This window comes from Gopherus flavomarginatus, chromosome 1 (genome assembly GCF_025201925.1).
Source record: "Gopherus flavomarginatus isolate rGopFla2 chromosome 1, rGopFla2.mat.asm, whole genome shotgun sequence".
NCBI lineage: Eukaryota > Metazoa > Chordata > Testudines > Testudinidae > Gopherus > Gopherus flavomarginatus.
Genome location: NC_066617.1, coordinates 249844384 through 249872035, shown reverse-complemented (window position 1 = coordinate 249872035; position 27652 = coordinate 249844384). Strand labels below are relative to the sequence as shown.

Here is a 27652-nt window from a genome sequence, read left to right as displayed (position 1 = left end):
GAGGCAGCCTCCCAGTGCTATGACAGTCCAGGGAGGACATTCAGCGGTGCGGGGGAGAGGAGCCCAGCATGCCGCTGCTATGATGGTCTAGGCAGGACAGAATCTTTTCTTTACACAGGAAAAGGAGGGGGCTGATGGAGCTCAGCCCCCAGTTGCTATGATGAAGACGGTTACCAGCCGTTCTGTACCATCTACTGGGAATGACCGGGAGTCATTCCTATTTTCACCCAGGCGCCCCCGGCCAGCCTCACCTGAAGCCAGCCAGGAGCACTCACAGGTTGATAACAAGGACGGTTACCAGTCCCACTGCACCGTCTGCCACCGGGCAGGGGAGAGGAGTGGATACTGCTCTTCACTGCTGCAGCATCGCGTCTACCAGCAGCTTTCAGTAGACATAGGGTGACATTGAAAGAAGTCAAGAAACGATTTCTTTCCCTTTTCTTTCACGGGGGGGTGGGGTGAGGGTGGGGAGAGTAAATTGATGAGCTATTCCCTGAACCACGCCAGACAATATGTTTGAATCTACAGGCATTGGGAGCTCAGCCAAGAGTGCAAATACTTTTCGGAGACTGCTGGGGACTGTGGGATAGCTGGAGTCCTCAGTACCCCCTCCCGCCCTCCATGAGCATCCATTTGAGTCTCTGGCTTCCCGTTACACTTGTCATGCAGCACTGTGTAGCCTATAGATTTTTTTTTCAAACGCTTTGGCATTTCGTCTTCTGTAACAGAGCTTTGATAGAACAGATTTGTTTCCCCACACAGCGATCAGACCCAGTATCTCCCGTACGGTCCATGCTGGAGCTCTTTTTGGATTTGGGACTGCATTGCCACCCGTGCTGATCAGAGCTCCACGCTGGGCAAACAGGAAATGAAATTCAAAAGTTCGTGGGGCTTTTCCTGTTTACCTGGCCACTGCATCCGAGTTCAGATTGCTGTCCAGAGCGGTCACAGTGGTGCACTGTGGGATACCGCCCGGAGGCCAATACATCAATTTGCGGCCACACTAACCCTAATCCAATATGGATTTTAGCGCTACTCCTCTTGTAGGGGAGGAGTACAGAAACCAATTTAAAGAATCCTTTATATCGATATAAAGGGCCTCGTAGTGTGGACGGGTACAGCATTAAATCGGTTTAACGCTGCTAAAATCAGTTTAAACGCGTAGTGTAGACCAAGCCTATCACAAAAGCAAATGTATAGACTGGTTCCTTAAAACAGCCTCTTTCCCAAAGGATAAACAGATCAGCTATTGCTCCTAAGAATGCAATTGTCACAACTTTGCCATCCAGTGTCAGGTCCATACAGATTCAGATAATTTATTTGAAAATAGTTACAAAAAGCTGCTTGCCATTAGTACAAGAGTGCTCTCTTCCCATCTTTTGAGGTGATAGCTACCCCCCTAACATGGCTGACAGGGATGCTGAGTTTTTCAACCTTGAAGTATTATAAGAAGAACATAACTGCTTGATGTCATCTTCTGCTGTTTATTTATAAACATTATTATTATGGTAGCAACCTGGGATGGGGTGGACTAGACGCAGAGGCCCCCTGCTGGTGGCCTCAGTGTCCTGCCAAACCCTGTCCCAGAGATGAGCCTAAGACAGTCTGCTGGCAGGGACCAGGGGAGCTGTGAAGGAGCTCCTGGCTGGCTGTTGGGATTGAGTAAGGACTGAGTCCAGGAAGGGTGACAAGAAGACTGTCTTCAAGGAGGAAGCCCTAGGGGTACAGCCCCATACCAGGGCCAGGACAAGGTAAAAACTATATACCCCAGAAGGGGTTTGTTCTGTCTCACAGACAGACCATGTGTGAGACTTGCCTGGAGGGCTGAGTCACTGAAAAACCACCTGAGAAACCACTGACAGAGGTCACCGTAAACTAAACAATTGCAGATACACCCGACCAGAAGATGGTGCTCATAGGAGGTGGGTACCACCCCATTACACACCCAAAGACACCAATGTATTACTATTGTGCTAGGCACTGCCTACACTAATAGCAAAAAAACATGGTCCAAGTATATAAGATGAGAGATAGTACAGACAAACTAACAGGAGAACAAGGTAACAATGAGACTATGATGTTTAGCAGAATAATCAATGGTCACAACATGTCAGCTGCCTAGTCATTGTACAGTGTTTTGTAGGCATCACTTTAGAGGTGAGTTTTGAGGGCAGTTGAAGAAGGACAATAAGGTAACATTGTGGTTTTTACAGAGTTTCTAGCACCTATAAGGAACAGTCCAGGAGAAAGTACAAAGGTGTTTGAGGGAATTCTGGCATCATTGGCAGCATGGAGGGAGAAGTCAAATGCTCAATATCCTATAAGAGATGTTAGATCCGAGACAAGCCACAAGGACCTTCAAAATGAAGGCAAATAGTTTTTGTTTGATGCAGTGGGCGTCGGTGGAGGAATACAATGCGGGGGCGGGGTGACATGGTTAGAGGGATGAGCTAGGAATGATCTTTGCATCAGAGTTTTGAATGGGTTTAAGATGGCATTTTTCAAGGCCATAAAGGAGGAGGAAACAGTAGCAGGGAGTGAGATGAGGTCCTAAATTAGTGTGTTCTGTGTGTGGACAGAGAGGAAAAGTGCTAATCTTAGAGACGCTCAGCAGGAAGGAGCAGTAGAATTGAGACATGGCCTAGTCTCATGTGTCTAGAAAGACAGCTACCCAGTTTATGCACCTGAGTGAGAGGGAGGATGGTGAGGGAGGCAGTGTGCATGATTACTGAAGTAGGGGAAGGGAGAGGGCCTGGGTGGAAAGATTAAGAGCTCTGTTTTGGCCATATTGAGCGTAAGTTGATGGATGGACATCCACCAGGAAATGCTGAAGAAACAGGTGGATGTAATGTTATATGACTAAGTGATTTAGGATTAAACTTGCCACTTTGTCCATTATCACAGGGGAGACCTCAAATTATTACTGGGGGGCAAGGGGAGGGGTGGGAATGGATGGTTCTGTTCCATGTGCTGGCAAATTTCTCTCATCTGGGCAACCCCAGATGTTAATTGTTTTATTATTAATCATGTTTCTGATAGCAATGTCTAAGGGCCAGCCAAGAACAGGCCCCATTGTCAGGGCCGGCCCACAACATTTTGGCACCTGAGGCAGGGAGCTGAAATGACGCCCCCTTGCTTGGGCCAAAACTTTGAAAGGTCTCAATTCTGCCTTCTTCCTGTTCTACTCCTCTCATGGTACTGCTCTGCTACCTACCCCAATAAAGGAGAACTAACAACTTAAAATGCCTTGTTCAAAAATTTTAAGTAACACATTTGCTGTTCACATGTTTGAAAGTTAACTTTTCTTGTCTGCATAGTAAACAGTGGCATTTTTATCTGTTTGAATAATCAGTGGTGCTTTCCGTGCCTTCTTGGTTGCAAAGATTTGAACTGCTACCTGAAAGTCCACAGTCTGGGCCAGCTCATGTTCTGTTGAGATGGTTGCAAGGCCGACCAGCCTCTCCTGTGTCTTTGTGGAGTGTAGATGTGTTTTTATTAACTTCAGCTTGGAGAAGCTGTGTTCTCCACTGGCAACTATTACAGGAAGTGTTGGAAGTATGCGCAGAGCAACAAAAGCATTTGGAAAGAGGATGGTCATCTTATTTGTGCACATATAATCCAGAACAGCCTTTGGAGTTGATCCTGCTGAAATGTATCTTGAAAGGCTTTCAGTTCATCATCTAAATCACTCGCATCAATATCGCGCATGTTATCATGTCTCAGCACTGTCTCTAGTGCCCTGCATTGCTGGTGTAGGTCTTATTCAGGTATAGTGAGGAGTTTTGGAATATCATACAACATCCCAAATATACTGCTGTGTTTCTTGAGCTGCATGAAACGTTTTTCAACTGACTGTATTGCACAATCTAGCACCTGGTTAAAGAATTCAACTTTGAATTGTTGTTTGGGGTCTCTTATGGGATTATCCTGTGCCTCGTAATCAAAATGTTGTCGTCTTCAGTGATTCTTGTATTCTTGAATGAGTGGGAAAATAGCTTCAGTGTGAAGTTCCTCTGCCAACTTCTCTGCACTCTTCAGAACATTTTGAAATCCCTCATCTGACCGGTAAGACTGGAGGTATGACTTTGCTTTGTCCAGTTATTCCATTGCTCCAGATATATCAAGGTCAACACCTTGGAGTCTCTTGCTTACAACATTTATTTCAAACAGTATGTCATGCCACAACACTAAACCACACAGAAATTTGAAATTATGTTTGTTTCTGGTGATTCCATTTCCCTCTGCCACTGTTCTCCCACGAACAGTATCTGTAATAGCATTATCCTCCATAATGGCAATTACGGCATCATCCATCTTCCCAGTTTGGTGTTTGATAGGCTTTATCGCCTCCACTTGGCTTTCCCATTGTGTGGCACTCAGTGGTTTCAGTGTCAGAGAGGATGTTCCCAGATGTTGCTTCAAAATTTGCCATCGATGAGTTGATGCAGAGAAAAATACATAGATGCTTTGAATTACACTAAAAAATTCAGCAGCTTCACTAGAAGCTGATGCTGCATCACTGACCACCAAGTTCAATGAATGAGAACTGCATGGGACAAAAAAAGCTCAAGAGTTTAACTCTTGGATCCGTGTTTGCACTCCTCTGTTCTTTCCTCTCATGTTGGCACCATTATCATAGCCCAGACCTCTCATGTCAGCTATCGCAATCCCCATATCTTCCAGCTTTTTAAGAAGCACATTTGTCATACCAGCTCCTGTAGTATCATCAATGTCAATAAATTCTAGAAAATTCTCTCGGACAGTCACCATTGCAGGGACATTTTCACTAAGTTCTGTTGTTGTTACAAAACACACCATTAAAGTCATTTGTTCTGTATGGCTGATGTCTAGTGAGCAGTCCAGAATAACAGAGTAATATCTTGCTGACTTCAAATCTGCCACAATCTTCTGTTTGACTTTTGTTGCCAGTAACTGTATGATCTCATTTTGAATTGTTTTTCCAAGGTAGTGGTGTGTGTACATTTCTTGGATGGTGACTCTTCTTGAGATGCTCCTGGAGTACAGCATCAAACTCAGCCATCAGCACCACAGTTTTAAGGAAGTTTCCATTGTTTGGCACATACAGCTGATCTGAAGTGCCATGCAGTGCTAGGTTTTGGGTAGCAAGCATTCTCACAATGGCAATGAGCCATTTCAGAACATTTTACCATTAAAGAGACTCTGATGCAATCTTCTCTTGATGCTGATCATCTATGGTGACTTTTAACCTTAGTCTCATCTCAAGCTCTTTCCACCTATGGAATGCTCTCTGATGATTTGCTGCCTTCTCACGTCATGCCAGATTTCTAGCCAAATTTTTCCATCCTTTGTTTCTGTAGAACCTAGTGTGGCTGGAACATTAGACTGGAAGAGTTTGCAACAAAAACAGTATGCAGCATTCTGGGGTTTTGAGTACATAAGCCATGGCCTCTCCACTTTGTCACCATTGAGGATTTCACGCTAGTAATGTGTTGGATGGAAACTTCTATTTTCATTGTCTTTGGGGAGCATGAATTTTTTCACCAACTGTGGCTCATGCAGTACAAGGAAGTCCCTCAGGCTACAGCTCAAGTGGGTCCACAGTCCTGGATCATCTAGACTTAAGGAACTAAACTCAGCAGCAGCTGTTTCTTGTGCCTTCACCACACTCTTCTCTGATCTACACTTTTCTTCAGGAATGTGCATGGTTACATCCATTTGAGATGGAGATATGGATGCTGCAGTAGCTGCCAGGTCACCTGCACTCTGACTAACTGGAAGATCAGGCATCTGCTCACCACTCAGATCCTCACTGGGGCCAGAAGGCTCACCGTGAACATTTGTATCTGTGTATCTCAGGAGAGCTCCTTCCTGCTTAGATAGAAGAGCTTCCTTTGCTTTCTTTTTCTTTCTGAATGCTGCCCCAGAGGAGCATTTTCTTTTTTCACTCATGACTGCTGTTCTGTGCCAACTATAGTGGCTCTCAACACTCAGTTGAAGGGGACAAATAAGCAGGCTGGTAGCAGGGCCTGCGTGAGGGAAGATATCAGCATATTAAGGGCCTAACTAGCTCCTACTACTTCAGTTGACTGCCTGTTCAAGTGGGTTCAGGAAAGCAGCAGGAAACAGGAAGCTCTCTGAGAAGCTGGTGTTAATCAGTCCAGGCTCCTGAGGGTGCTAGAGAGGTACATAAGAGGTTCCTCTTCCTCTCTCTCCCTGCAGCTCCTGCTGCTTTCTGTTATTCCCTTTCACCTTTTCTCCTGCCTGCCTATGTCTCTTGTGCCCTCATTCCACTAGCTTAGCACTCCACCATCTCTGTGCATCTAGAGCAGAAAGAATACATATGAACCAGCAGCAGATACAATTTTCTACACTCTGGGTCCTAGTGGTGACCCCACGCCCCCAGTCTGGCACCTGAGGCAACCGCCTTCAGTTTGCGTCATGGTAAGGCCAGCCCTGCCCATTGTGCTAGGTACCATACCAACACAAAGAATCAGACGCTCCCCGCCCTAAAGAGTTTACAGTCAAAACAGACAAGACAGACACAGGGTGGGGAAAGGCGTGAAAGCAGAGTGAACAATGTAATGGCAGCAAACAGCATGTTAGTGCCATGATTTTTTAGTTTAGTTTACAGGGGATGAGCGAAAGAGAAAGGGGACATTGAAGGGGATGAGGACAGTGGAGAAGAGAGTAATGGACAGGTGTGAAGTGAAGCTGAGGTGAAGTAACTGAGAGGGAGGGAGAGGGTTGGAGCCAGTCAGCAAAGGGCAGAGAACGTCCAGTCAGAACTGTAGAAAGATCTCTGAATGCCCAAATGCCCCTGCTTTGGCTGCTTCAATGACTGACCATGTAAGTGTTTATACAAAGTGGAACAACTTCAACCAGAAAGACTGAGAGAAACACTTCAGAACTGAACCCAGGTCTCCCATATCCTAGGCAAGTGCTCTAACCACTGGGCTAAAAGTTATTAGGGAGGTGCCACTATCATAACCTTAGTCCCAGATTTGGACCTTAGCGTCCAAAATATGGGGGTTAGCATGAAAACCTCCAAGCTTAGCCACCAGCCTGGACCTGGTACCTGCTGCCACCACCCAAAAAATTAGAGTGTTTTGGGGCACTCTGGTCCCCCTGAAAAACCTTCCCTGGGACCCCAAGACCCAAATTCCTTGAGTCTCACAACAAAGGGAAATAATCCTTTTTCCCTTCCCCCCTCCAGGTGCTCCTGAAGAGATACACAGACACAAGCTCTGTGAACCTACACAGAGGGACTCCCCCTCTCTGTTTCCAATCCTGGAAACAAATAGTACTTTCCTATTCCCCCAGAGGGAATGCAAAATCAGGCTAGCAAATCCAACACACAGATCTCCCCGATTTCTTCCTCCCACCAATTCCCTGGTGAGTACAGACTCAATTTCCCTGAAGTAAAGAAAAACTCCAACAGGTCTTAAAAGAAAGCTTTATATAAAAAGAAAGAAAAATACATACAAATGTTCTCTCTGTATTAGATGATACAATACAGGGTCGATTGCTTAAAAGAATATTGAATAAACAGCCTTATTCAAAAAGAATACAAATCAAAGCACTCCAGCACTTATATTCATGCAAATACCAAAGAAAAGAAACCATAGAACTTACTATCTGATCTCTTTGTCCTTACACTTAGAAACAGAAGACTAGAAAGTAGAAAGTACTTCTCCAAAGCTCAGAGAAAGCAGGCAGGCAGACAAAAGACTTAGACACTCAATTCCCTCCACCCAAAGTTGAAAAAATCCGGTTTCCTGATTGGTCCTCTGGTCAGGTGCTTCAGGTGAAAGAGACATTAACCCTTAGCTATCTGTTTATGACAGCCACCACCACCTCTTTCTCCTCCTTGTCTGGTGTCTTGCAAAACAAAAACAACACATCTTAGACTCCTGACTCCAGGAGAAGGTTCACAGCTATGGATTCCAAGCAGAGATAGGTGCCTCCCTCGAGCCTGAATTTAGGCATTCAAGTCCCAAAAAGGGGTGGGGCTTAGGATACACCTCATTGGCATCTGCTATTGGCTAGCTTTGGCGAGGTGCCACCTAGCATGCTGGCTTTTGTGGATCCCATTCTTAGGCACCTCTCTTTTCCTATTCGTTGGATAGATAGCCTGGGTGCCTAACTCAGAATTTGTTGATTCCAGTGATTTTTCTAGGCACCTAAAAGTTATGCAGTCTCTTTGTGAATCTGGGCTTTCATCCCTAGAGAGTGGTGAGAATCAATGAGAGAATCATCTGGTTCCAGCTGCAGTAGCACTGTCCCAAGTTACCCAGCGGTTTCTAAGCCTTTCTAGCACTTATGCTTAAGAAGCATTAGATAAATTTTGCTCTGCTAAACTTCCCTATGAAATCTTCCTCACTTGGTGGTTAGTGGCAAACTGCCTGTTAAAAGGAATCTTTCTGCAAAAACCACAGTAGTGGTCACAGATACCAGTCATCTCGGCTGTGGGGCTCTGTGGGATACAGGATGATTCAGAGGAAATGGTCATTTTGGGAGAAAAGAATGTATCAGTATTTTAGAACATGGGGCTCATGAGACGAGCACTATTAGCTTTCAGGGAGTCCTGCATAGTGAAACCAGGGGTATCCTGGGCAGATAAGCAACCAGTGCTGCATATTTGAATAAAACAGGCACTTGCAGTATTTTCTTGTGGGAGGAGTCTAATTTTGTAGGGGAATCCAGTCACCTGATCGATGATTTGAGCTGTATTGCAATTCTCTCTGCAGAGCTTCCTGCTACATTACTGCTGCTGGCCTGGAGTTGGAGAGATTAATCCTTGTGCATGAGAGCTTTTCCCTCTCAAGTAGCTGACACTCTGTCTTAAGAGTTCAAGTACCACCACTGTTTGTTGGAGAGTTTGGGAAATATTTTTCTTGATGTCACTCCAAAGCCATTACCATTACCTCCTGCTCACATTCTGAGATTCTGGATTTTGTTTAAGATTATTTTTCTGTCAGAATCCCTCAGATCTGAGCCTTCATCCTCAGAGCTATCTGAGTAAGGGTGTCTGGGCATCCGGTTGACTCATGTCCCTTAGTGATCAGCTGCCTTCAGTGTCATTTAACAAGCCCCCGGGTTAGACACCTCATCCTCGTTGTCTGGATTATTCCTTCACTCCCTTGGAATCCCTGTACTCTGTACACCAGAGAATGACAACTTCTTACAGTATTTTTCCTGGTTGCTGTGGTTTCCGTGAGAAGAGAGAGTAACAGTTCTGCAGCTCTGTGTTTATCTTTTCCTTCTTATTTTAGACAGTGATCAGGGCCAGCTTTAGGCCTATTCCACCAATTCCCCTGAATCTGTCCCTGCGTCTAAGAGGGCCCCGTGCCCAGTGCAAATCCCTTCCTTGGCTAGAGGTACCTTTGTAATTTTTACTCACCTGGCAGCACTTCGGGTCTTTGGCGGCACTTCAGTGGGTCCTTCGCTCGCTCTGGGTCTTCAGCGGCAGGTCCTTCAGTGCCGCCAAAGACCTGAAGCGAGTGAAGGACCTACTGCCGAAGTGCCGCCGAAGACTCAGAGCACTGCCCGGTGAGTACAAGCCCCATGTGGTTTTTTTACATGTGTGTGTTTTTGTTTTTTTACGTGTGTGTGGTTTTTTTTTTTTAGTCATCCCTGCCGGGGCCCCGTCGAAACTGTTCGAATTGGGCCCTGCACTTCCTAAAGCACTTCCTGACGGTGATGACAGTTTTTTTTAAGAATTGCCCTTTTCTTCATTCCTATCCAAGACAAATCATCTACTTTCACCTCTTCCAGGAGGTGCAATGCCCAGCTATGGGCAGCCTTGCCTAGTGGTCAGGGCAGGAGGGCAAACTAATGGTTGGAACAGGGACAGCCAGGCCTAGTGGTCTGAACCAGGAGCCAAGTTATCAAAGCTGGGGAGTGAGCCGGTACCGAGAGCCAGAAATCAGGAGCCAAGGGTCAGAGACGTGTTCAGAAATTGAATGCCAAGTCCAGGAAGCGAGCAAGAGCCAAAATTCAGGAGTCAGAGCTGAAGTATCAACCCAAGCAGGAGCAGGGACAGGAGCCAGGAATGGGAACTGGGAGCTAGGAGCAGGAATCAGGCACCAGGAGAAGGAGTCTGGAGAAAGGACTAGGAGCAAGGGAGAGCTGAGAGCAGGACCAGAATCACAGCTGCAACCATGGAATGTTATGGAGCAGCCGGGGAAACAGGCCTGTTGCAGAGTTTAAAACTGCCTGCTGAAGTCTTCAGGCAATCAGGAGGCCATGTTCATCAGCTGAATCAGCTGAGGGCCATGAGTAGGGGCTAGGTGGGTCTTTGGAAGGAGGTAATATTACTCAGGCTTTGTTCTTCCCTTTCTAACAACCAGGAGTGCTTCTGGCACACACTTGGTGTCAGCCTGCAAAATTTCATCCTGAAAGAACCAAGGATTTTCAGTCTTTCAACCAATTGCATTTTTCATGGTAGGGTTCTAGGAGGAATGCAAGAGCCTCTAAGTTTACTTATGCCTCAGCTCACTGAGCTAGTATTTGGGAGTCGTATTTGGCTGAAGGCCCCGGATATGATCTCAAAGGCAGTGACTGGTGTTTGGGCCATGAGCACTGCCTGGAAGCCTTAGTCAAACTTTGACTTTCTAATTCTCTTTAACCATTTCTGCACTTTCCCATCAGGCATTACAGGGCTGAAATGTTTGTATTGGCAGGTGCAGGTTGTCACCATGCAGGGCTTGCCTGCACTTGAAATACTACAGTGGCACATTGGCATAGGTTATCCTCCTTCCCGAGAGGCAGTAGCTAGGTCGAGAGAAGAATTCGTCCATCGACCTAGCGCTGTCTACTCCAGGGGTTAGGTCGGCTGAACTACATTACTCAGAGGGGTGGCTTTTTCACACCCCTGAGCGATGTAGCTGAGTCAACCTAACTTTTTAATATAGACCAGGCCACAGTGCTGACACCAGAGGGGTGACTCTTCTGACACTTTACTGTCTGATTGCTTTGTTCCCCACATACTGCCTCTCTTTTGTCACGCTTGTCTTAATTGAAAACTGGGTTGTGTTAGAACATGACCCTGAGGAATTGTGTTAACTAATGCAGTGTTAAACATGACTTTGCAGGCAGTGAAGACAGGGACAAGTAATAGTAAACATCCTGTCCAGTGATTGTGGTTAACCCAAGTTTGGTTCCAGTAGAGTTTACTCATGTCCAGAAAAACTATGTAAAACATAATGGTCCTTCCTGTCTCCACTCACTGCAACAGCATGTTGAGCCTCACATTAGTTAATATGTCTGCAAGCCTGTGTTCTAACACAACCTAACTTTCTGGTGAAGACAAGTCCTACAGGACTCCCGGACAGCTCCCAAGAATCCCAGACGTTAGCACCAGACACTGCAGTTAGGATTTCCTCTGTAAATGTTGTTCCTGTATTTCATTCACCAATCTGAAATGACACTCTCTGACAGTGCTGATTTTTCACTTACTAGTGATACACAAGTGCCTGATCCTGCTGCCATCTACATCAGTGTCAAGACTTCCAGTGTAGAGGAGCAGGCCCACAGGTAGTTAGTGTTTTAGGATTAGTGTTACTTCTCTTGTACCTTTTAAGCACTGTGAGATTAACTTGTTTACTTAGGAGTAAGAGCTATTTCTGCTTGATGGACCAAATTCACCACTGGTGTAACTGGGTGCAACTATTTAAGTCTATGGAATTTTCACTCATCCACTTACCCCAGCAGTGAAATTGGCCTGTTGCATTCATTTCTGTGGCTTTCCATTTTAACATTTCTCTCTTTTTTTAGTGCTATGGAAGCATTGCCTTGGTATTTAGGAGAGAGAGGCAAAATCAAGAGTAGTCAGCTGTTGACAGTTTGCGATTCACAGTTGCAGCATTGATGTAATTTGACTGGTGCTGCCTTATATCGCTCATATGACAGGAGTGACACGGTGACACTCTCTGGACAAAGATACAGAAGCATTACTTACAAATAAAATTGTCATTTAGCAAAGTGAATAATGAACAGTAACATCAAAACTTCTCAAGGGGTCAAAATAAAATGTTCTTCAATCACATTTCCTGTAATAACAAATCAGTGAAATGAGACAGTGAAGGAGCTAAAATGAATTAAGGTTTTCTTTCAAATAACCTTGTTTCCAAATGAATCTGTCAACAGAGAAGACTGTGCCTTCCCCAGTGATTACAGCAGACTCTGCAGGAGGAACTGACAGCCAGTCAAAGCCAGCCTGGATTACTATAGCAAGACAGAAGCAGAGGGACATGCAACAGGAGCCGGACCCTACTAAAGAAGAAAAACTTGTGGCTCAAGATGTTAAGTCGGATACAGAAAAACAAAATAAGGAGAAGGAAAGAATGGAGGTGCTTACAAGCAAACTTGTTTAATGCTTTTGTGTAAAATTGCTGTTGCATTCTTTCTTTGGATCAGTTGCTATTAAATAATTCTGTAAAAATCTAATTATTATTGATACTTAATTACAAAGGCTTTGATTTTGCAAATTCTTGTACACATGCATAGTCCCATGACTACTCTCATGAATAATTTTACACACGTGAGTGATTCTGGGATTGCACCTTGAGTGTAAAATTACTCATCTGCATAAGTGCTGGCAGGATCAGGCCTAGCTTTGTGTATATGTAAACTGACTGATGTGCTAAATTGTTCAATCCCTACTGAGGGAATCTATTCTTTTTGTGTGTATTTAAAACCCCCACACACATTTCATAGTAATCCAAAATCTTCTCAGTGATTTAATCCTGACAGAACAGCTTGGTTTCAAAACTGCCTTGCCAACAATTTTCAGGGTCTGGAGAAATGAAATAAGGTAAAAATAACTTTTCTGTTTGACAATCAGTGACAAAATCAAGATCTTGTGAAGACTAAGTCTATAACAGGATTCAAAAAAGAAGTAGATAAGTTCATGGAGGATAGGTCCATCAATGGCTATTAGCCAGGATGGAGTCTCCAGCCTCTGTTTACCAGAAGCTGGGAATGGGCAACAGAGGATGAATCACTTGATGATTACCTGTTCTATTCATTCCCTCTGGGGCACCTGGCATTGGCCACTATTGGAAGACAGGATACTGGGCTAGATGGACCGTTGGTCTGACCCAGTATAGCCATTCTTATGTATGTTCTTATGATCTAGATTTTGGCTTTTTGTACTGTGATAAATCAGACTTATATGTGATGGTGACACTAGATATTAGTTAGCATTGCCTCTTAAAAAACTCATGCTAAATAATTCCTTACATGAAGCTCTCCTGATAGAAAGTGAGGTTAGTATATTGTATTCTAAAGTTTTAAAAGAGGCCTCTCTACAGGATGACAAACAACGGCAGTGTGATTAACAAGAAATGTTCCCTAATCATGTGTCCAGATGAGATTATAAACCAAAATAAAGTTTGTATATGTTCACGACACTTAAAACATAGTATCAGAGGGGTAGCCGTGTTAGTCTGGATCTGTAAAAATAGCAAAGAGTCCTGTGGCACCTTATAGACTAACAGATGTATTGGAGCATCTTGGGTGATTCTGGGATTGCACCTTGAGTGTAAAATTACTCATCTGCATAAGTGCTGGCAGGATCAGGCCTAGCTTTGTGTATATGTAAACTGACTGATGTGCTAAATTGTTCAATCCCTACTGAGGGAATCTGTTCTTTTTGTGTGTATTTAAAATCCCCACACACATTTCATAGTAATCCAAAATCTTCTCAGTGATTTAATCCTGACAGAACAGCTTGGTTTCAAAACCGCCTTGCCAGATGGAGTGGGTAATCGCCCACGAAAGCTCATGTTCCAATACGTCTGTTAGTCTATAAGGTGCCACAGGACTCTTTGCTACTTAAAACATAGAGGGTCAAATCATCCCCTATTTGAGAAATTCCCTTCTAAGGGCCAGAAATCTCCTGATTTCAAGTTGCATTGTATCCTGCAGATTGTGCCATGTACATTGGTTCCATACAACAGCTAAGAGACATGACCCTTCTAGCCCGTAGGTACCCCAAGATCCTGCTGACCATAGGGCATGAGGCTCAGTGCCACTGCACTGCTCCCATTATCTCTGTCCCACATGGTAGCAGCGATCCTTCCAGAAACATACTACCATGGATTCCCATCATGGAGGAGTTTCATCGGACAGTAGGGGAACCCAAGGAAGAGTATGCTGATGTGGTCAGCATTGCCTTCCTTAAGGAAATTCATGAGGATCTGAAGAAAATGGTGCCTCAAAGAACATCTAACCCCAACCCTAGCCTTCTCCACCACCACAGAGTTCTGAACTCACATAGTTGGGGAGAAGAAAGGGAAACATATTGTGAAACCACAGCTCCTGCAGTGTGCGCCACAAACCATTTTCTGCCAGGCATGGCTCCTCTCTATTCACATTAGCAGATGGATGCATGTGCCCAAGAATAAATTTGCAGTGAAAGTAACAATCTTCTGCAATCACTGTTGTAAATAAGACAAAATACAGAGGCACTTTTTTAAATTGCAAAATTAGAGTCCTGGAAACAGAACTCAAAATGTTAGAGATTTATGAACTGGTGATAACTTGAATGAAATAAATGGAACAAGTGTGTGACAAGACTTTTCCATTGTTATGCAAGAGCATCTTGTTCACTCCTGTGTTGTTCATCTTCTTTTAAATTCCCACTATTGTTCTTTCTCGTTTAATTATTTAAAAAATTTCTACCTGCTTTTTTCCCCCCAATGTAATTAGGGGTCAATGAAGCAACAAGCAGACTTCATCAGGAGCAAACCTTCACATTTAGCACCTAAAACTTCTTCTGAAGAACTGAGGAATGAGACAAAGTCTGACGTGAACGAGCCACTGCCAAGAGCCAACTCGCTGTCACATCATGTCCCTGGTATGAAACCAAATGCTTGAAATACAGATGTAAGCTCCTGTCCTGCAGACTCTGAAACATGTGGATGACTTTGCTCATATGAGCAAAATTACCCATGTGCTTAATTTTTTGCAGGATCCATGCCACACTGACTTGTCTCTTTCCCACTTCTTACTGGCTGCAGTGAGAGCAAGAATTGTAGTTGTTTCTTTAACACTAGTTTCCAGAGTTTTATTTTGAGGAATGCTGCTTATAATGGGCTAATTCTGTAGCAACCTCAATTCTCATTGAAATCAATGTGAGTTGAGGGCATTGGACGCTTCACTGGATTGGAACCTACATGCATTGCCTCCATTAGAGGAAGTCAAATGCATGCAAATATTGCATTTGATCTATGGTACAATATTAATTTGTTAATGCACTGTAGAGTAAGTTTCCATGTGGAATGTAAAGGTTTAATTTTGTAGGACAATGTACTGTTTTAAAGAAACAGGTGAGGTCTATAGATGAGCATCAACCTAACATAATGTATATATTTTTTTTTCACAATAGCTCAATCCTCAGTGCTGATAGAGAAAGAAGAAATGAACCAGTTTAAGAAAGTCAGTCATTCTGTTCCAGATCAGCCATCATGGATGGAACTTGCCAAAAAGAAATCCCAAGCTTGGAGTGATATGCCACAGATTATAAAATAGGGTGATACATCTCAAGACCAATAGTATATGTTATTTAGGATAATTGAGTAGTCCACATAATTGAACTTCTAATATTAATTAATCACAATGAAGAATTTATGGTACATCAGAAGGGTTTTGTTATAAAGCTTTGAAAAAAGAGTGCAATAAGTGCTGTCAACAAGTTTACCTTAAACCTTCTGTAGCAATCAGGATGGTACTAGAAATGGTTTAAAAATAATCTACTTTAAAGGACATACACACCAACTTAGAAAAACATTCTGCCTATATACATGATGTATTCCTCCCCTCCATTAAAATTGCATAAAACGAGTATCTTTGTTAAATCTTATTGAACTTTTTGTTGCAAACATTGTTACACTGCTCATTATCTATTTGTGAATTGTCCACTATCAGATCGTGATAATATAAATCTCTTTTACTGGCGTTATCTGACAGACAGTCTTTAATGATGTTTGGGCCAATGATATGTTCATGACTTGTTTTTATTGAGTACTTTATCAAATATTCAGAATTTGCTGTTTGAACTGTGCAATTGGTTAGTTGAGTCACATGGTATGGTTTCTATTTTCTGATTTGATTCCTGAGGCATAAACAAACTTGTTTGTGTGTGAAAATGAATAAAAATTTCTCCTGAAATACTTGCCTGAACAAAACTGGCTGCACAAATGGGCACAGAAAAGCAAGCAAAGAGGAAACAAATGTGTTTGGATTGAATTGGAATCTCATGTATGTATTCATGAATGCTCTTCTCCAGAATTCACCCAGATGCGGGTGTTCTGTTTTTTATGGGAATTCATCATGTTGGTTTGTGGCACCATATTTAGTGGCAATGGATATGCTTATGATATCAAAGATGAAGATTATGAATTCAGATAAAGATTAACTAGCTAGCGTATGGGATTTGTTGAGCCCAAACTCAAATGTTACAAAACCAGGAACTGAACAGTTAAGGTGCTGCTTCAAACACAGTACAACCTCACAGACTTAACTCTGCCTTCATCTGAATGGCAAAAGGGACTGGGAATAGCACAGTATGTTAACAAGCTGTAACAATATTATTTTCATTGTGCCCACCGCAACTCCAAATCAGTTTAATGGGCACCTCTGTTCATGTTTATGCAGTTTCATGGGCACCTCTGCTGGTTGTGTACCAACATTGAAATGGGGAAGTAGTTGTAGCTGGTTTGATAGAGATCACGCTGACCTGATTGTACTTCCTCTCTTCCTGCTGCACAATCACAAAGAAACTAAAAATCCATTCAGAAATGTCCTAAAATTAGTATCCTGCTGTTAAGGGAATCAGTCTCTCCTCCCACAAAAACACTAGAGCAGCAGTTCTCAGACTGTGGATTAGGACCCCAAAGTGAGACGTGACCCCATTTTAATGGGGTCACCAGAGCTGAAGCTGAGCCCAACAGCCCAGGGTTGAAGCCTGAGGGCTTCAGCCCTGGGTGGTGGGCTCAGGTTACAGGCCCCCTGCCTGGCACTGAAGCCCTTGGGCTTGGGCCCTCCACACTCAGAACAGTGGGGCTTGACCTCTCCCACACACACGCACACACACACACCTGGGGTAGCGGGATTCAGGCAGGCTCAGGCTTCAGTCCGCCCTCCTGGGATCATGTAATTTTTGTTCTCAGAGAGATGTCGTGGTGCAATGAAGTTTGAGAACCCCTGCAATAGAGCAAGGCTGGGTGCTTGTACTGTATGTGTTTAGCAGCACCTTGATGTTCACTTCTTAGTTTTTATAAATTTGTGGTTTGTTTTTTCCTGCCAGACTAATATTCTTTTAAGGGATATGTATGGAACCTTAACTTAGAATGTCCTTGTTTTCTAATCCATGAGTCTGAGATTTTGAAATCTCATGTTTCATAAGGGTCTGGGTAGCCGAAGGCAATATGTGTTTTAATCAACTTTAATGAAGCGTTTGTAAATCAACTTAGATAAAGAATAAGGCATTGGCGTATATGAACACTTGAGATAAATAAGCTATTTTCATCAGATCTCCTTAGTGCTAGAAAGTGAGGGAAATAAAACAGAATATATGAGTAAAAAGCATGTTTTTGAAGATTTTCAATTTGGCATTAGTTGCTCTTTAGAGATTCTAGTAAGTATAGCACAACTCATTTATTTAAAGAATAAAAACAGACTAGAGCTTTTGTTACAAATGATGACATTTACCTTTTCATCATAGAATTTAAACTATTTTTCAGTCTTCTGAAAACATAAATATGAATCTGCTGTTTATGTGCCTAGTCTTGTAGTTCTTATTCTGGCAAAACTCCCACCAATCTCATTGGAATAACAAAATTCAAGACAATCGTTTTTGTAAATATTCAGAAACCAGGAGTAGAAGGAGAAGTTTAACTATTCAGTCTTAAAGGCAGACTCCTGTGAAACTCATCCTCATCAGCTGTATATTGGTCATATTAAAAGTGGAAATGTATTCAAGCACAAAATTCAGATTCAAATCCAGACTGCCCCAAAATTGTTTGCATGAGCAACCTTCACTCTGCCCTTTGTGCTTGTGCATTTGCAATATAGTCTTTAATCACAGTTAATAATCACTCATTTCTCAAAACATAGAATATAAAATCACAGTTTATTCTACAGTTATTTCTTAAACACATTGTAAGACACTCTCTTATATAAACAGATGCACTTTTAGGTACTGTAACACAATCTTAAAAAGCCCCAAAAACTAACATTAAGAAATAACTCATGAAATCACAATACAAAGTTTATTTAAGGTACTGCATTGCAATCTGCACAATTCTTGAAATAAACCCTTCCACGTTAAAGGGAAAATGTAAAACATAAAATTAAATTTTAAAAAAATCTACGTTATCCTTTAATTATTGCCTGTTCATACCCTCACTGAAAAGTAGAATGTTTTCTGGAAATTAACTTGAACTGGAGTTAATGGTATGTTATATTGCTTTAAAGTTTTCTCTCTGTTCTAAATTATTTAAGATGTATCTGATCTCACCTGAATTTCTGGGGAGTGAGCAGTGCAACAACTACATGGGACAATTCCAAATATCTTTAAGGAAATTCTGTTTGACAGACAAAGGTTCAAGATAAAGAAGATTATTAACAGAGTGTTCTAGGGTTTCTTACACAATATTCTGGGCCTCACAAACATACAAAAAATGGACCCCACACATAGTTTTGCGAGATGAGCTAATGCAGCTGTCTAATACCTTCCCACAAAGTGCAGCCCTAGCTCTAATGTGGGCCTGATCTTGCCACCTTCTGGATGAAATCCTAGTCCCAATGAAGTCAATGTGAATTTTGTGATTGACCTCAGTGTGGCCAGGATAGCATCCTTTATGTTCAATACTCTCACTAACTTGACTTTGCCAGGAACAGTGACAGTTGGCTGCTATGGGCCTGCTTGTGGATCCACTGAAATCAAACTAAAACTTCCAGTGATTTCCATGGAAGCAAGTTCTGGTTTTACAGGGTGGTTAGTATTATATGATATGTGCTCAGATCTTAAAGCATTAGTCCATCAGAATGGCATAAATTTAAGTATCTCAAATGTAGGGTTTGATTTTGCTTCAAATAGGTTATTGTACCAATAGTATCCTGTGCTGGAGTTTCTTTATTTTAGATCAAAAGGTCATGTGACTCAGCTATAGCCAATTGCTAAACAGTCACTATTGTCCACTAACATGGGAAATAATGCAAAACTATTTCAGATCCTGCATATTGTCTCTCAGCCAAATGGATAGTACTTGGCAATCCCAGGATGTAATAAAATGTATTTAAGCAAACTGATTTATAGTTTATATTCTTGACTGTGTGGAAAGAACTGTAATCAATTTTACTGTAGATGCCATTGTACTTTTTCAGCCCACAAGCAATATGACTGACTCAACATGATCCATTTTGCTCAGCTGCAACAAGTACAATACAGTATCCAGTAGCAAATCTACTGAAATAATATTGGAAAAAACAAGGTTAATTCATGGCCTTTTCACATAAAGTAATATCGTTTTAGTTAGATTAAAACAAACAAACAAACAAACAAAATATGGAGGTGAAGACCAGAAATCCTTAGGAGCCTTTTTTCTCTCCCCAAAGTGATGGACCCTATGTTGTTTAAAACCATTTCTTCTGCTTACTGTTTAATGATGACGTTCAAGTTTTGGAGGTCCTGTCAACCCCCAGTGCTAAAGTACTGCATATAGTGTAAATGAAATTGTGTACTGTATGTTTCTGAATGCAGAAAACTGTAGATTTTTGTGACTTAAACAGTGTTTACTATTTTGCTTATTGTAATATTATAATATATCTTAACTTTTAGCTCTGTAATTTTAAGTAAAAAAAAATCACAACTAAACAATTTTTAATGTTGTATAGCAAAATGTAATAAATACATTTTTAAGGCTAAAACATCTCTCTGGACTTTACTTCAAAATGGGGTTATGCTGTCTGTCGTGTTTAACAGAGAAAACCTTTACAAAATCTGTTCATTTTTTAAGAGACAAATAGATATTTAAAGTCTCATCAGTAAAAATGTTCAACAGTAGTTTAGCAAACAGCTTGTTATTTTGTGATACCATTAATAGCCTGTTAGTCTTAAAGAGTATAATAAAATTGCCACAATGTTTGCTTCATATACATGATGAGCACTCTACTGTGGGAGACAAGGGTTTAATTACAGGACTCTGTGTTTATGGTTGTAACTTTACAGGTTTGTACTGTGAAAAAAAGAAGCAACTCTGAGAATATTTGGCAGTGCAGCACCTTCCATAGAATCCCATAGAAATTCAGCCATTTAGAGAGTCAGAATAAGGTCCGTGTACTATTTAATTCCTCAAAATAGGATTTATGTAGGGTCTTAAGTGGTGCATAGGCTTTATGCTCGCGCTCTTCACATGGCTGAATTTCACCCTCACTTGCATATTCCCAGCATTCATTGATCTCCAAGTAATTAGTGTAAATTGGTGAGGTTCTACTGTATGATATTTTATTGTCTGACTTCAAAAACTTGAAAATGCTATCAGAAGACTTTTATTAATTCTTATACCTAGATAATTCTCCATCTCATGAGTACCAAGGGGCACCAAGGTGATTGTGGAGATTAATGGAAGGAGGAGACACACATCAGGATTCTAATGGGGCTCTGGGTGATCGCTACTTCACACACCCAACACACATGTAATGAAGTTGACTAGTGTCCGCAAAAGAGAAACTAAACAACTAATTATTCCTCAAGAAAGGTTTTTGATGACTTACAACTATAAAGGCAACACAGACAGAGTAAAAAAAACAGAATTAAAGACCAACACTGAGTGAGGATTAATATAAATGGCAAGTTATACTGAAGACAGGCACAGCGACATGTAAAGCTATTATTGTTTACAAACTACTAGCTTTACCAGCATTGTGCCCGTTCCCAGCAAGGCACAAGAACATATACAGTTATTATATATTGATTAACTATTGACTACTATTATCTTTAAACAACTTAAACAACTCTAAAACACTTTACCAAGATAACTAAGTTATAGTATTGATACAGACTTAATCTTAACTAGCTTGAGCACAACCAGACCTCTTCACTACAAAACCTTACCCTGCATTCTTCCAAAGATATGTTACCTTCAGTCGACCACTTTCCACACCTGCCGGGCACAGCTAGTCGGTGAAGCTCAAGTCCCTTTGGTTCATGGGGTGTGTATATGAGCCTGACAAAGAGTGATCTCTTTTAGGTCAACACGCACACACATACTTGCATCTTTACACCTTCTTTTATATAGTATTTGCTGGCTGTGTTTTGAAGCAGATCAACCAATCAGGTTAGGCCAAATCTTTAATGTGGTTAGCATTGTCGCTTTGACTGTATTATTTATGCTCACTTATTTTCTTGTAGCCAATTGTTTTAAATATGGTTAATGTGGGTTAGAAAAGCTGTGCCCGGGGGGTACAACTTATCTCATTTTATAGGAGTCAGCATAATGTGTTAGCTGGTTGCAGCGCGTTTTGACCACAAGTCTGTTTCCTTTTGCAAAGCTCGCTTTTTAAAGCTAATTTTACAAGGCTCGCTTTGTGGAACTTCCAGAAGTTTTAGGCCTAACAGTGACAATACTATTGTTCATTTCAAACTTGACAATACGCTTGTTCAAATTATTCACAGTGATGTGTATGTCTGTAATCCCTTCCATATCCGCTTGCTTTGCAATATCTTTCAATGTCTAAATTTTACCTAAACATTCCAGTTCTTTATGTACATTGGCTTTATTTCCAGAACCTTCCCTACCTGGTTTAAAGCAGCTTAAATGGAAGTCATCCAGGAAAAAGTTAAACAATTTCCTCTCATCAGGATCCAAAATATACCCAAGAACTGTGGGTGAATTCAGTAAAGTCTGTGGAAAATTTTGTTGATACAAAGTAGGTTTTGAAATCATTCTATCTTTTACCTTTGCTCTCTATACCTTTCATTGTTGATTTCATTCTGTTTCAGTATCAGAAAAATGAGGATTTATTCAAATTTTTAATCCTTATGTGAATCTTTAATTTGTTTATGATGGATTCTTTGCAAATAAAATTGTACATGCTGTGTGTCAATAATTCTAATGAATGACATTCTGTTTTATTCAAGTTCTTATAACACAGGCGTGTCATGGTATAATGTGGTACTGCTCTTTAAGGCCCTAGGGAATAATGTGAGAGCCCAGTTACCATGTTCTTTGTGTCCAGGGAAGCAGATGAAGGCTGGAAAATAACTGAAGCAGTAATTGGGAGAGAGGAAGATGGTTCCAGGAACAGTCAGTGTCTGGAAGAGGGAAAGTATGGGAGACATCCCAAATGATTGTTTCTGTAAGGGCCTGGGACCAGGAGCCTTGTAGAGTGGGTAGGGCAAGGCTCCTCTTTCTCCCAGCCAGTGCAGACAGGTGTTTGAGGTTATTGGGATGGATCAAGAGGCTGATTAGATGACTGGACAAGGGAATCAACAGGGTGCTCCAAGCTCAGTCAGACAGAGCTGCTGGAGGAGCTGTTTAAAAGGAGGAATTCAGCCAGCAGCCAGGATCCAGGCCCCAGGAAGGATGGCTGTGCAAGTCCTAAACTGAAGGGGAAGAGTTTGCAGGCCAGGGAGACCAGGATTTGAAGCACAGTCCTTAGGAGGGTTGTTAAACCCTGAATCTCAGGGAGGGGCTCTTTTGGGAGCTGCATGGTGTTCTATAAAATAGACTCCATGAGAAAGGAATATTATTGTAAAGACTCTGTATGTAAGTGTAGGGTTTGGGGGTATTTTGGAACTTTGATGGGATGTGCAAGAGCTAGGTGGGGCCAGATGGGCCCAAGCAGCTAATTAGGCTGTGAGCCAGGGAGTAAATTGTTGAGGAACAGTGTCACCGGGACAGGAACAGGGGGGCCTGTAGAAAGACAGGTAACTGGCTAGAGAGAGAGAGAAGTGGCTGCTAGGGAAGGGCAGTCACTCCCTGGAAAGAAGGAGGAGTGTTTGTGGCTGCGGGAAGGCAGGCTGCACAGACTCCACAAGAGGAGTGAGTGGAGGAGCTGGTGAACCCAGAGAAGTGGGGAGCTAGTTGGGGAAAAGCCCAGGGAAACAGCCACAAGGCCACAGGCAGTACAGGTCTAGGCTGCATGTTATAGGGTCCCTGGGTTGGAACCCAGTGTAGAGGGCCAGCCTGGGTTTCCCGGCCAGCCACTGGGTAGTGGTTCAGGACATGGAAAATGCCTGCTGGACAGCTGGGCTGGAAAACTGTGATTTCTCCAGAAGGGGAGGGATTTAGTCACCTGGCTGGAGGGCCAAGCCATGGACGAAGCAGCAGCACCAAGAGCAAGAGAAGCCGCGTACAGAAAGAAGATGGGTGGAGAGACCACTGGGGAGGGTGCAACTAAGAGATGGAGCTAATCCCCAGAACGACCAGCAGGAGGTGTCACGAGTGGAGAGGGAATCCTGTCAGAGGAACCTCGAAGAAAAACTGAAGCAGGGTGCCTGCAGGACCATCCCAAGCCATGAGGGGGGTGCCCTGGGATGGCAGCACCTGTCTACAGATGGTATCTGAATGCCTACTAATTCATACTAATGCCTGGTATACCCACTGAATTCTGGGACTATTTATGGTCTGTTGATTTCCAGGAGTTTGTAATTAATCTGTAATTAACTCTACTAAGCTGCCTGAAAACAAAATCTACTGGAGATATAGCCTAATGAGGAAAAAGTAGTGAAAGAAAATATAGGAGCCATCATCTGCCTTGAGAAGGACCAGAAAATAAATCCTTGGTGACTGTCTACTACAAAATTAAGTTCTACTCCATGGATTGGGCAGGTTATTGGACTTGGATGTTGCCCCTTGCTGTCCATACTGGCAGGTGCTGGGAGCACAAGTGAAATGGGGTGCTCAGCCCTGGAAGGAAACTGGGGCAACTCATGTTGCTCTTGTGCTCTTGCGTTGGGACGTGGAGCAGTGTGGACAGATCTGAGGCTGAGAGAGGAAGTCAAAAAGGGAATCCTGGAAGGCCCCCCTAACCACAATTAAGAGTTATGTTTCCCTAGATGATTGATACTTGCCTACACTGAGATATAGCAACACTGTTTACTCATGTGATCGGTCCCCTTTAAATCAATTGACTGTTTGTATGAGTAAGTGCACAATGTGAGTAAGGGTTGCAGAATCATCAAGTAAACTTGCATTTCTTCATACATTAGAAGTGAATGAATTGGAGACCCAAGTTCATTCCAACTCCAGTTCTGGCAGGTGTGTCTCCTGGACAAATGCCACCTCCAACCTCATTTGTTTCCCCCAAATAGATAGTGACTCTTGTTTAATAGGACTATCAATAAGCACCTCAAAAACATTGGCCAAAGTAGCTAAATGAGCCTATGTCAATAAACCAACCGGAATTTGTATCATGTATTGAAAGGAGCAATGGAAAGCATCCACAGTTATAATAAAAGGATTTCAGCCAATCACAGCTCAGAAAGAAACACACACTGGCCACTCTGTATGCTGGATGGAGAGGTGGCTTCTGCACTTTTGGGAGAGGGATAGCTCAGTTGGCCTGCTAAACCCAGGGTTGTGCATTCAATCCTTGAGGGGGCCATTTAGGGATCCGGGGCAAAAATCTGTCTGGGGATTGGTCCTGCTTTGAGCAGGGGATTGGACTAGATGACCTCTTTAGGTCCCTTCCAACCCTGATATTCTATGATTATTTTCTCAGCTAAAATAACCTTGAGGTCCTTATTAACTCATTGGACCTTATTCTGTGCTCCCTGTGCAGGAGTGAACTTCTGTGGGCATGTTGCCTGCACAGAGAAAGGAGTAAAGAATAGGGCCCCAAATATAGCCAATTTGGCCCCTTCTTTGAACAGTTATTCACACTTTTTTATTCACCTGTAGCATTTTTTATCTTCTTAGAATAACACTGGAAGGACACACTTCAGCCTGCCCTGCAAAAACACACGAGTAACTGTATACATGCGAACACAGTCTTCCTGAGTTTGTAAAGTTACTCACGTGCATAAGTGTTTGCAGGATTAGGCCCTTTCTCTGGAACATGCCTGTATTTACAGTGGTTCATTCTGACTTTTAAGTGAGAATGACTAACACAAAGAAAGCAGTAGGTAGATAGCTGTAATAGTTCAGGAGGGCAACGTGTAAACAAGCTAATGAGATGGATGCAAAGGAGAATATACACCCTCCTACAGTTTATTCCTCCCAGCCAATAAAATACCAATGGAAAATCCAAAGCAACATCATCATTCTCTTTCCAATACCCAGAAGGGAGGGGAAAAACAACACTATAAGTTTAAAAAGAAAGAAGATAAGAACGTGAGATGACATGGCCAATTGCTTCTTGCTTGACAGAGCATCGTCTCAGTGCAGCGAAGCTTCCTTCAGGCTTCCCTTCCTATGTTGTTATTACTTACTTATTATTTGTATTACTATAACCTCAGCGCCCCAGTCATGGACCAAGGCCCCATTATGGTAGGCACTGTGCAAACACTGACTAAAAAGACAGTCCTCCAAACAGCTTACAGCATAAGTAGACAAAGGACAACAGATGGCTATAGACAGACTAAGAGGGGGAGAACAAGCACACAATTAGACAATATTGGGCAGTGGCCAAAGCACACCAGCAGCCTAAAAGTTGTCAAGTTTTCGTAGGCATCACAGCAAAGGAGAGTTCTAAGGAGGATGGTGAAGTGGGTTTGCCAATGTTTACAAGAAGCTCCTCCCTATATTGTCCTGTGTTGCTTTCTCCATTTTCCTGATGTGATGCCACAGGCCTGTTGCTGAATAGTAACTTTATTTCTTTAAAGTCTGATTCAGATACTGAGCACGTTCCATTAGGGAAAAACAAAATCAGAACAATAACTGTCTGGGGCAACTGGTTTCAAAACACCCTTGGTGGTGAATGGTGCCTCCGGCTGTCCTCCAGAGAGATTCCTGGGTTTTGAGTTTCCTTTTGTCCCCACATTTTCCCTGTAGTCTATTTTATTACAATGAGGTATAGAATTTAAGTTACCTTGAGATCACTGATAGCAGATCAGGGCAGATAGACCTTGCTTTGATCTATTTTACTGAAGAAGAAGAAGTAAAGCAGGGTGTGATGGGGTGTATCCTGGAGGCCTCTCAGTCCTACCACACCCCAGAAAAGGAGCAGTGAAGTTGGGTCCTCCAGGCCTGCCTTGAAAGGCTGCAGGGAAGCAGCCAATCAGAGCACAGCAGGCCCAGTTAAAAGGAGCTGCAAGGCCTGAACAGCTCAGTTGCTGGCTGGGACCAGAAGGGTAGGGAAAAAAGAGGAGCTGAGATTTTTCAGTACTGCAGTAAGAGTGAAAACAAAGGGGCTATGTGGGAAGTGGCCCAGGGAATAGCAGCAGCAACTATTATGGAAAGCAGCATGTAGCTGCTATTTATAGGCCTAGGTACCCCCACAGGCCACTAGTAGGGTAGCCTAAGCCCTGAGAAGGGGATAAGCCTTGTTTAGAGACCCAAGCATGGGTACAGACTTTTCCTTTCTCCTGAAGGTTCTCAACCCCCACTTTGCCCCAAGGCCTTGCCTCCTCCCCTAAGACCCTGCCCCAAGGCCTTGCTTCCTCCCCAAGGCTCTACCTTTGCTCTGCCTCTTCCTACCCCCACTCTGCCCCCTCCCCAAGGCCCCCTATCCTCTGCCCTTCCCTAAGTCCCTCCGTGAGCTGCCAAACAGTTGTTGGGCAGTGCTTCTGCCCCTCACCCCATCAGCTGTCGGGCGGTGGTGCAACCCCCATCAGCTGCTGGTGGCGGCAGCAGTGGACACCCTCCCACCCCAATCAATTGATGAGTAGGGGTGGGAACAGCTGTGGCTGGTGAGTGCTGAGTGTGATGAACTAGCTATGTTCCTGACTGGCTTTGTGGGGAGCTGTTCCAGAGCATCGCCTGGGGACTCCATGACAACTGGTGGCAGCGGTGGGATGTACTGCACCCCGTGAATGGCACTTCTTGCAGTAAGTGACTGGGGAGCAGTAAAACAAAGGAGGGATAATGAGGACTAGGCATGCTGAAGGCTCAGAGAGGGACGGTTTCAGGGGGCGGTTAACCTCTGGGAGTGTGTGACCAGCAAGAAGGACTGTTGGAGTAACAGGGTCCCCCTGAGGATTGCAGCGAGCAGTCTCAGGGTATAGCTACGTTTGGAATTTCAAAGCGCTGCCCCGGCAGCGCTTTGAAGTGTGAGTGTAGTCAGAGCGGCAGCGCTGGGAAAGAGCTCTCCCAGCGCTGCATGTAAACCACATCCCTTACGGGTGTAGTGTGCAGCGCTGGGAGCCGCGCTCCCAGTGCTGCTGCCCTGATTACACTAACGCTTTACAGCGCTGTATCTTGCAGCGCTCAGGGGGGTGTTTTTTCACACCCCAGTTGCAGCGCTGTAAAGGGTGAGTGTAGCCAAGGCCTCAGGGGCGGAGGAGCTTGCTGCTCGACCCTGGGAGAGAGAAGGATTTTTGCAGTAGCAGAGTTCCCCTGGGGATTGCAAGAGCAGTCCCAGGGGCAGAGGAATCTGCAGCTCGACCCTGGCAAAGAGGTGGTGACCACAAGAAGGGATGGCACACCAGGGGTTCTTCCTGGAAACCATGGGGGAGCCAAGAGCACACAGGCCGGTGAGTCCAGAGCCACTTGGGAACAGT

At 43.3% G+C, this 27652-nt stretch overlaps 1 protein-coding gene across 5 annotated transcripts in view; it reads left to right on the top strand.

Annotated features, from left to right (window-relative positions):
* The window catches only part of CRACDL (CRACD like), a 103869-nt gene extending 84448 nt beyond the window's left edge, over window positions 1-19421 (top strand). For all 5 annotated transcript variants that reach the window (XM_050931635.1, XM_050931664.1, XM_050931624.1 and 2 more), the window contains 3 exons: window positions 12130-12332; window positions 14695-14842; window positions 15374-19421. In XM_050931635.1, coding sequence (XP_050787592.1) covers window positions 12130-12332; window positions 14695-14842; window positions 15374-15516 — 494 coding nt within the window. In that variant the 3' untranslated portion in view covers window positions 15517-19421. The remainder of the gene's footprint in view (window positions 1-12129; window positions 12333-14694; window positions 14843-15373) is intronic.
* Window positions 19422-27652: the final 8231 nt, after the last annotated feature.